We start from the raw sequence: 11,444 nt of genomic DNA, 5'->3' as shown, positions 1-11,444 counted from the left end.
ATTCGTTTATGATATCGTTTGTCCCATGTTACATCTACATTTCTTTAATTAGCCTTTCCCACCAAAAATGCTTTAAACCCAATTTACTATTCATTTAATCTAATAGTATTTTATTGTGGCATCCTTTCCTTAGAAAACTTCAAAGTTCCCAAACACAATCCAGTAAATTTATTTTTTAAGCAGACATTTTTTTTATAACGTCTTTTGTCCCATTTTAGTGATAATCAAGGCCGTATCCAGGAGGAGCTAGGGAGCTGACTGTCTCCCTTCGAAATGTTTGTTCGACTCGTAAAAACGTTACAAAAATGAATATAAACAATTTTTAAGTGTATTTTGAAGTTTTATTTACCCCCCCCCCCAGAAAAAATCCTTTACCCCCCCCCCCCCCCCCCGAAAAAGAAAATCCTGGATACGGCCCTGGTGATAATATTTACTTGAAGAGATGAGTCTGTTTTATATATTAACTAATCATTTCTGATTTTCGTTACATTTCTTAATCATTTGTTTTGGAACTGTTTCTCAAACGAGTTTCGTTCTGGTTTCTTAATAAAAACAAACCATATCAATCTAAAAAATCGAGAGTCAATGCCTATTTCAGTCATTTGTTAATAATTAGGAAAGGAGATTTGTTTTTATGGCTTAACGTATCGGTATAAAAATTACCGAGACAGACCGCTGGCTCTATTGACCAATCAGAATCGAGCGCGGGAAATTTTTCTACCAATCCTTGTTTGGGAAAATTCGTAACCTTTTATCGAAATATATCAGGCTGTCGCTACAGGTAACTTAGATAAATTGAAGGTGCAACTGAAAAAGTGAATCAGTTTGTAACCTGGTGTTATAGAAACCACTAGAAATTAGGAAAAGATGGAAAATAGTTATATAGTGGTGATGGAAAATAGCCTCATTAGAGAGCTCGCAACCGATTTACAAGTGAAGTCTTCCTTTAAAATTTTGAAACGTAAGCTTTTATTTTTTTAATGGCACTTCGTTGTAAAAAAGCGTTGCTAGAATAAGAACAATACACTCCCACTTATGGTACGCTGTTACATCTCTCTTATATTACTTTATATTTAGGGATTTTATTCCTTCTAATGCTTTTCATTGCATGTCTAAAATAATTATTTCACATGATCTAAAATTAGGTGATGAAATTATTAAAAGACAGCGAACTTATCATAAATATTAATTTAAACGTTCATTATTGAAGATAATTAATTGATCAATAAAACCTCTTTTTGGATGACTGCCCGTTGAGACGGTATATAAACTATTAAAAGAGAGATCAGATTTATTCACATAGAAAATGACAGGTGACAAGATAAGATTAGTGTGTGATATAGGTGATTAATAAATACATATTTAAAATGTGAGATATCTACAAAAGAAGAGAAAGATCCACACAAGAAATTACCAATGTCTAAGCTTAATAAATTTTTTCTTAGTCTCTTGACGGTTAAAGACCAAGTGATTAATTACTTCTACAAATATATATAAAATATAAAAATAAAAAATACCCAAAAATTATCAGCGCAGGGAAAGACCTGTCATTGCTCTTATTGCCATAAGGTAATTTAGCACTGAAACATATCAAGTGCATTAAAACAAGAGACATATTAATGATTTCTGTTTGAGGGAGGGGGCTACCAAATAATTTTTTTATGGCGTGGGGTTTCAAGGTTTTTTATCTCCGTTTTGCGACCTATTAACGAGATGGAGAAGTGCTTTTTTGTGGGGGGGGGGGTTAAACCAAATAAACCTACTTCTTGATAAGTCTATAAATTGCCAAACTTAAATAGTCATTATTCATTCCGACTGGGCATTGTTAATTTTTCCATTTGAATCATTTTTAGAGAATTAATCTTGTTTAATCACTTTTTAGATTTATACAAGCTATATTAGGACCTATCCCTATTAAAAGATGTTACTAAATCTTTGGAATATGCAAATTAGTATTGAGTGTCTTGGATCGTTAACCTCACAGCCCACGCCGTGACTTTCTATTCTTGGCAAAACTTGAATGAACTGAGTGGATACTTAATTTTTAAAGATTTGTATCTTGAATAGGAAAAGAGATCAGGTGACGTGATAACGTATCTTTAGTGGTCCAAATATAGTTCCCATGTGAATGAAACGTGAAGCTTTTTTTTTGCTTTTTTTTTTAACTTATAAGAAAAGGAAAGAGGTATACATAAGACTACAAGAGGAAAGGGATCTCTCTCTCTCTCTGTCTAAAGAAGAGAGAGAGAGAGAGAGAGAGAGAGAGAGAGAAGGAAAGAAATAGGGAGAGAGACAGTGAGACAAGAAGCAAGGCATTTCTTTTTAATAAACTATAAATAAATGTTAGGAGATTCCAGTCTTCAAGGGCAGCAAACAAGGGAGAAGGTCTTTATTTGATTAGTTTTTTTGGGGGAAATATTCTTAAAACCCAGTGCCCCTTTTTTCAGTTGCAATACTCTTCCGTTGATATACAAAACATTGTGTTTTTTTTCAGGAAGCAATGGTAGAATTACTTCAAAGAAAATGAAACCAATGTCAAACCCAGATAAAAATCGTAAATACCCCTTTAGGGCTACATAAATATTTATATCCAGATACGGCCACCATTTAGTAATAGTTCAGCGTGAAATTAGTCAAGTATGATTTCAATCTTAAACCAGTATTTTAAACAAAAGTAGACCCACTTCCGATTTAAGAGACAGGCATAATCAAACAATCGTAGCCAAAAGTCTCATGTAAATGATTCATCTTTACGTAATTACGGGATACCAAATAGCGGTATGTCAATCAGTGACTCGTCAAATTGCGAATGAATATTACAAGTATCACAGCGGTCGATATGCAAGGTTACCAACTGACAGCCGTTTGATTGAGGTCGGGTTAGTAAATGTAGCAAGGTCAGGAACTAAATGTGAATCATCGCTAAATTAAGGCTGGGCTTGTTATGGCGTACAAGCGTTTTAGTAGGGAAAAAGTGGGTTTTTAATTAGCTCTCCCCCTATCCTTAGGTTGTTTGTAGATTTTCCTATGACTTTTAATATTATTCATATAAGTCATTGGTGGATCCAGGAGGCCGGGGGGACCCCAGCCTCCAGTGCCCTTCAGTCAGTTCCAGCCAGTCAGTGCCTTTGTCACATTGGGCCCCCAAGATTTTACTCTAGATCCTTCAGTGGTTCAAATCGTCAGTTTTCTGCGCTTATCGAATTTACACTCCCCCTCCCCCCAATGAATTCTATCGTACACACCTGTCTTGATGCATATTCTAGTTATTCTATCTACCTCTTGAGTTTTAGACGTTATGTTTTTTCTAATGTTTTCAAAGTTTTGATAGAGTGGTGCGAATTCACGAAAATGTAGTGTGGGGAGGCAAATGTTTTTATTGTTTTAAAATGAAGGTACAAAAAAGATATTTTTCAAAATCTAGCGGGTAAATGCCTCCTTGCCCCCTTAGTTTGTGCCCCCACTCAAAACAATGAAAGTGCAGCTCATCAGTAATTTCTAACTTATGATCTGAAGCTTGAACTAACATAGTCATTTTCAGGATTACGGAGAGCCCTTACAATACTTTTGTGTTTCACTATGGTACACCGGTTGCCTATCTCCAATGCCATGCCTATAGATTATATTGATGAAGCAGATGGAGATCTATCAGCAAGTTCAGATGATAAATCAGCTGGGAAATGGGTAAATCCATGTGGGACAATCATTTTTGATGAATCTGCAGGTCAAACTTCCTTAAAGCAGCTCATGTCAAATATCCGAGCGTCTGTAGATGCAGCATTAAAGCAGCTTGACAGCTTTAAAGAATTATTTGTAAGTTCCACTCTTTTCTTGTATTAAAAGCTAACCTTTCTGCTAACCTTTTATATCCGTCCTGGCTGAGTGGTTGGTGCGCTGGCGTGGGAATTCTGTGTCAAAAGGGCAGGGGTTCAATCCCAGTTGTAACCAGTTATTTTGTTTGGGACGGGGGTCAGTGGCATGACTCTGTAAGCTCAGCCAGAGTCGACCCAGCTCTAAATGGGTTCCTGGAGAAATCTGGGGAAGGTAAGCAGGAAGGGTGTGTGAAAGCACAGGATGGTTGTCCCCCAGCCCCCCATTGCACTTCCTGGCTGAAGGGCCATGAAACGGAGATCAGCACCGCCGGTTTGGACCTTAAGGGTCTAGTGCCGTCTTACTTACTTACTTCTTAACCTTTCTGTTAAGGACTGTGAGTCTTATCATTGATGCTGCATTTATCTCTTAAATATCTGGCAAATCAAAAACATCAAAACTGTCAGCAAAATAGCGAAGGATTCAGACTGTTGATGTGTTATAAATTTTGTACTGAAACAAAATAATATTTTTGTTCTAATTTATTGGACCTTTAACTTGAATTTTCTAAGTCAAAATGTATTGACCATTTAAGTTTATTTTTTTTTATTTTGGAAATAACTAAGGAACGCACGAGGTTCAATCATGTACCTAAGTTGGGAACACTGCGCCTCTTCACAAAAAGAATGGATATTTTAACAATTTTTTCTGATAATTTCTTGTAATCTCAGTAAAGTTCATATTTTCTTACGCTTTTTAAACTTTATGGCCTTCTCCTAAAACTAGGTTCCAACATACGTGTCTAAACACGGCTGATAACTGAGCATCGTACCTTGAACTTCAGCTGTCAAAAACATAAAATAAAATGCCTTATTTTGGATAGTCGAACCCTACTAACTTAAAGACTAAGTTTATTACTATGATGTCATGATAACTAGTCATGATGTTGACACAAGATAAAAGAAACGTGGAAATTCTTTGGTCTATGTATCACTGTACTCTGAATTATGTCATAAGCTGTCAAGTTTGTTCCGCTTCTCTATTAATTTTTGAATATCAAAAAGTCATATGTATATATAATCCCAATATTGTGTAAGTCCAGTCATACTTTTGATTCTCGTGATCTACATTTTCTTGCTGATTACCCTTTCAAAATGGCCTAGCAAACAGTTTGAAAATTATATCAAAAGTGGGAAATGTCCGAATAGAACTTTTCCCATAAAATAAGCAAAGTTAGGGTAGGGGGTAACAACCCAAGATAGGGGTAAACAACGCATAAATTTGAAAGAAATTTTTCACTTTATGCATTTCCAGATTCTTTTTTATACCTTTGGGAGCAATGGTTATATACCGAAAAATTTAATCTGTTTTTTCGGCTTTTTATTACATCAACACGAAGGTTATTCGTAAATATCATAATATTAAACACAATATTTTATTTAAATGATTATTTACGAAATTCATCTCATCTAATCAGTCTTTAACATCTTTTAAATGTTTCGTGAATTTTTCAGGGTAGGAAAATGCTTTAATCTCAAAATTATTTCAGATAGCTATTAAAAGAGAATCAACAAAAACTTTTCTTTTAAAATATAAAGAAAATTTTCTTGTAGTGTTTATTCTCCAAAAAGATTTACCCTACGATCTACCTACCAATTAAGAGAGGAAATCGGGTGATTTTGGAAAAACAAATTGAGGCTTTGCAAAAGTAGATGTAATACGACTGGAGCTATTACTCCCTTAAAGAGTTTCATTACTATTCAATTCGTTACCCATGTCAGCACTAAGTAAAGGATAATAATTATAGTTAAGTTTTATGGGTTAGAACAGTTTGTGTAAATAAAACGCCGACCTTTTGAAAAAATTTAGGGAATTTCAAATTTAATACAACGACACTTAAACTGATCGGCTTGAGACATTAATTAAAGGTTCCGTAGAGGTCGGACTCTTTCTTGAAATGGTGATGATTTTCGTGTTCGATTAGGGGGGTGTTAAAAACAATAAAGAAAAAATCAATTTAAAAAATCACTCTGACAACCGGAAACTGATCTTCTTCACTGACACGGTGATGGGATCTTTCGAGTGAGAGCGTTTGAATTTACAAGGTCGAACGACTGCCTGGACCATATACGAAAACAAGATGCTGAATAAAAATGCACAGAGGGGGAGGGCTAGTCCCCAGCCGCATAAAATTCTAAATTTTACAAAATTTCTAGGAACTTCCTTCTCAAATTATAAAAGCAAAATGTTTTTTTTTTTGTTAATTGCCCTCACGCTATAAAACATCTTATATACGAGCCTGTACAGAATCTACGGAAAAATTTCGTTGTTAAGTTATTTTTTAGTTAACCTGCAGCTAAGACTTATATTTATAAGGCATTTTTCTACAGTTAGTATATTTATCGATGCATGTTCGAATTCCAGCAGAGACAATCCTTAGACTGAGATCGCTTATTCAATGCGATAGAAGCATCACTCTGGACAGAAAATCCGGGACGAAAAAACAATAATAAAAGCAAAAAAAAACTATTCAAAAGGGGGAGGCATAATAACTTTGAATGAAATTGAAATATCGTAAATTTGAATTCTGAAAATAGAGGAGTTTTACCATCCAATAAAATTTGTTTTAACAAATCATGTTTCGGGAAAAGAGAAATGAAACTTAAAGTAACTTTGTCACATAGCAATTGTTGACTATTCATCTGAGTCATCTTTATCTTCTGGGCCACTTATTCAAAGAAATTGTTTTATTTTCGTTACCCAAAAAACCATATCCTTTGCCCTTAAGCCGACACTTAATTTGAACCGGAATTAGACATTCTCACTCCTACGCATTAGTTCCGGTTGCACTAATGTCTACGTAAAACATAGTTATTTATAATAATTTAGCACGTGATCAGTTTCAATAAGCTTGAAAATTCCCGCAAGATAAAAACCCACAATTTTCCTTTTCACATTTTTGAAATCAATCTAGATCTTGTTGACTTAAGGAAATTTGCCTTCTTCTTTCTTTTAACAATATGTCCGAAGGGGTGCTGGCTTCTCACCATCTGATGTACACCTTGGAACACCGCATGTGCTGCACAATTCCCCCACGTTTGGCACAGTAAACAAAACGCTATACAGACTCCTCGAAACGCTGGCACGATTCCGCTACGGTTGTCATGCGCCACCTGGTGTACATCATTTCTGAGAGAGAAAGCAACCCCTCGGATATATCATAGCTTACGAGAACGGCTTTGTTTGAAGGAGTTTTTTCAAGTGTCGCGTACGTTTCTCTAAAACCATGGGCTGAGGGGGATTTAGTCCGCGGAGAAACTTTATCTGCACCTACATTACCTGGGCTTCGTGTAGATGGGCTAGTATGGTATACAAAGCAGAGCTGTAGAAATCCGACTTGAGGGCCGGGGGATGCAAAGTTGGAAGAAAGTTGATGTTTAAAAGGAAACATCACTAATAATTCACTTTAACAATTATTTTTATTTGTCACTTAAATTTGGCATTACCAAGTAAGGGTTGAGGATTTACCCTTTTCCATCCCTTGTGGGTTATCTTGTACTTTTTGATGCAGATATTTTTACAACCATCTCCAGGTTCACATAGGAACACATTTTGTGGAGAAGAAAAGAAAAATTTGAAAAAAATTCAAATACACGAGTTAAATTGGAAACACGAGAAATAATACAATATTTGCATAAATATCAATATTTCAGAGGGAAGCACGGGCCCAAAGGCCATTCCCTGTACATGTATATTAAATTTAGAATAAAGCCTAAAATTTACTGGTCAACCATTGAAATGCCATTGAAATAACAATTTTCTCCCACGATGCCAAAAATTATTGACTTATTTCTTTATATATTATATTTCAATTAATATTGTTACAAATGTTGCAGGTAGACTAGACATGTAATTGATGCTAACACTTTGTCAATCCTATTTCGATTTTAAAAAACTTATTTAATTGACATTTTTGTGGTGTAAATAATTTTTTTCACCAGGTCGTGGGAACGGAAGGATATTAAAATTTTTTCATGTGTAGGAGTCAAATAGTGGTGAAATTATGGTTTTACCGAGCCAATTGATACTATCACAAATTACAGTAATTTTCGTATTTGACCTGTCCGAGTTGATTTTATACCCTTAAACACCTGCCATGGAACAACTAGGGTCTCTCGCGTGCTAAAGGGGGAGCTTGTGTTTTACTTTCAATTATAAACTGTTCAGGAAGCGGATATAATAACTTGACATATCATCGGAGTGTTCAGATAAACAGATCTAGGTAGTGGATGCTTATATTCAATGGATAATTATAAGATTCAGCTAATACAACGTAATGAGCATGGATACCCTAGGAAATCTTTCCGAAGAAGGGGAGCCTGCAAATTATTTTCCAGGGTGAATCAAATTTGAAAAAAAATTATTGGCAGAAAAGTTTGGTGCTCATTACTAGGTAAATATTATTGCCTTGACTACGATTACCCAAATTTTCACTTTTTGTGTCCTTTTGTTTTCCCATGATTAAGGGGGCTAACAGAAACTAAACACCTTAGTCAGTGAGGTCAATCCACAAAAAATTGGGGGAGAGGGGGGAGGGAGAGATAATGGATTTTCAAAGTCAAGGGTAGATCTTAGCCTCCAACTGATACCACTGCTTTTAGTCCCTCTCCCGTACGGAAACCTTGTGGGATATTGTCTTCTAAGTAGGGGGAGGAATTTCTATTTTAGACCTTTGTTTGAGAAAATTTAAATTAGCGTCAAAGCTAAGATTTTTCTTCTTTTAAAATTTGGATCATTCGGATCCTCCTCAAACCTCCGTCCACACAATTACAGTCATGCAGAGGAACATACTATAACTTAGGTAAAATACTTCGTCATATTCAAAGTTCAGATACAGTCTTCAGTGGTCAGCGGTCTAACCGAAGCGTAAAATGTGACTCATTGCGGTTTTTCAGTATTAAATTTTGGCTGATTTGGCCATGCTTTCACACTTTAATGTGACTAAATTAATGGTGACTAAGCGATACAAATTTTAATAATGGTGTTAAGAGAGCAAGATAGATTATCTGGAAGATATCATAAATGTTGCAGAAGAAAATCAGCGCTTTAAGCGTATTCTTTCAAATTATAGAACATTCCAAAAATGAGCAGCAACCTAGGTTATTTAATCTGGTAAATCTTTCTTTTTTTCTTTTTTTTTCTTTTTTTTCTTTTTTCTTTAGCAGGTGGTAAAGGTGAAGCTATTCTGCCTAAATTGTTGTATTTTACCATACTTACAAATTAGATTGTTATAAATTTACAGATTTCTTTTTACAAATTAATTTGAATGTTACAAAATAAATTTATTAATTTCACCAATCTTAAATATTTGCACAAATTGTATTAAATCTGTTATACTAAGACTATAGCAAGATTAGATGTTGTTTGTCAATTTACAAATGTCTACTTTATTAATAAAATAACAAAAATACCAAAATGGTTTTAACAGTTATATTGTTTGTTTTAAATTCCGGGCCTCTAAAACTTCTAAAAACGCCCGGGGCAAGTGACCCCTCCACCCCACCTCTAAAAGTGCCTCTATTTATTGATTTTCCTTACTTCAGGCGGAAAATGTGATGCACTCAAGTTATGATGACCTTGTGTACACCCTTGGTGAAGTACATTACAGAGTACCAAAATACCTAATCACTGAAGACACAAAAGAAAAAGAGGACGTTGACCACTTCCTCAAGGACACATACCTTGAACTACAAGAGATGGCAGTTGAACTTGAACAAGTTGTGATTGATATGGCCATTCAAGGTGGTGATTTTTTGAAAAATTTTGCTTACTCTGAACTAAAGCTGAGATCCGTTCTTTGCAATATTCATGCCTCTTTAATCGACCGCAACGTGACACCACACGAAGATGCTGCACGCAAGCTACTAGTTGCTGATTTTAGAAATAAGGAAAACTCATATAGAGACTTGAGAGACTTTCTATTTTTGAAAGACTACTATAATTCTCTACAACATATCCATGAAGTATCTGAGTATTGGAGGTTAAAAAGTGTTTAATTTTTTACCATAGTCAGAGTGTCTTATGGAAAGGTTTTTAGAAGCTGATAATAGTTACCTGCGACAGTTAAATCGAATCTCCTGTTTGTTTCAAGTTTGTTTCAGTGTTAAGTTAAATATGCCAATTCTTTGTCAATGAATCTGTGATATATTTTTAAAGTGTTTTATAATTTATTTATGTGCCAGAAAATATAATTATTTTAAAGATAGAACATTGTTGTTTATTATATATGACACAATTTTTGAAATTAGACTTAACCTACTTAAAATGCCCACGAAATAGAATGAAATATCTATTTTTTCATTACCGATATTCCTAGATAACTTCTTAGAACATTTTAAGCACAAAACTTGAGGAGCCTGAGATCCTGGGAGTAAATCTGAGAAATCCTGGGAGCAAATCTGAGAAACCCTGAGATCCTGGGAGAAAATCTACTGTATATTATTTCAGTATTTAAACATAGTGCTTCTAGGTCTTATTACCCCGTATGGTAGATGCACTGACGAATTTAAACTCAGGGACCAAATTTACCCAGCCTCCACAAATTGTTGGTTAGGTATAGATCCCAAAAAGTAAAACCAGGACTCTTCCTTTTTACCAAGTTAGTTCAAGATCTGACGACATTTTTCGTTAAATACCTAGGCAACAAAATTTTGGGATCTCTATCCACTCTTTACGTTGAGGCCTGGCTATATTTGGACATCCTGAGACGCAACTAGGACACAAGTCTTTATTTCCTATCAAATGTAGTTGAAATCTGGTAACCCTATCTACTATATGTGCAGATGACAAAATTGAAAATACTCCCTTTCCCCAGTTATGGGTTGGATCACAGTTGGAATTCTAGGCTCAAAATTTTCATGCAAATTGAGTTTCAAAAAGTTCAGATATTGACTTCTCGATAATTATTTTCTGGAAGCATAAAAGATGTATTAAGATTTTCGATCAAGGTGAAAGTCCTTTTTATTTCTAAAATTTTCGATTTTGACGTTTATTGTAGTTTGGAGGTTTGATCCTATGAAAAATAAGCAAGAAGACATGCACTCTTCTATATTCACAAATAGACCGTATACTAAGAAATGCAAGTTTATGCAATGATCTGTTCCACAAATGATAATTAACCGAGGTAAATAGTAGATAATCTTAATAGTAAAAGATAATAGATAAATGATAAATAGTCTTAAAAAATAAAAGTCTTAAGTAAATGAAAAACAATGCTGATACAGAATTTGACGATTACTTCATAGATAAATTCTGAAATAATACTGGCTATACATTACGTATGACAAACAGGAAAAAAAGAGTAATAAAATTAAATGGCCGAGAAAACGAGGGTAATATCAGGTAATGTACAAAAAAGAAACGAAAATGAAAAAAGTAGATATTTTTAGTGCTAAAAAATGAAGAAAAACTAACCTTTTGAAATAAATTCGAATACAGCAGAATAAACACTGAATTTAGAAAAAAAAGACAGAATCAGTGAAAGACAATTTAACAATTAGATTGGGCAAGAATTCTCTGCTTAGCGATTGACTTAGCTTGCCTACTGAACCAATTTTCATCAAAAATTCGGTCAG

General features: G+C 34.6%; 1 protein-coding gene across 1 annotated transcript; it reads left to right on the top strand.

Moving 5' to 3' along the window:
* Positions 1-804: 804 nt before the first annotated feature.
* LOC136024642 (uncharacterized) lies at positions 805-10,072 on the top strand. Its single transcript, XM_065700073.1, has 3 exons — positions 805-961; positions 3,542-3,813; positions 9,414-10,072. Exons 1-3 carry the CDS (start codon positions 868-870, stop codon positions 9,864-9,866), a joined length of 819 nt encoding a protein of 272 aa, XP_065556145.1. The 5' UTR covers positions 805-867; the 3' UTR covers positions 9,867-10,072.
* Positions 10,073-11,444: the final 1,372 nt, after the last annotated feature.

This window comes from Artemia franciscana, chromosome 3, assembly GCF_032884065.1.
Source record: "Artemia franciscana chromosome 3, ASM3288406v1, whole genome shotgun sequence".
NCBI classification, from domain to species: Eukaryota; Metazoa; Arthropoda; class Branchiopoda; order Anostraca; family Artemiidae; genus Artemia; species Artemia franciscana.
Note: the sequence above shows the minus strand (reverse complement) of the source record. Positions and strands in the feature narration are given on the sequence as shown.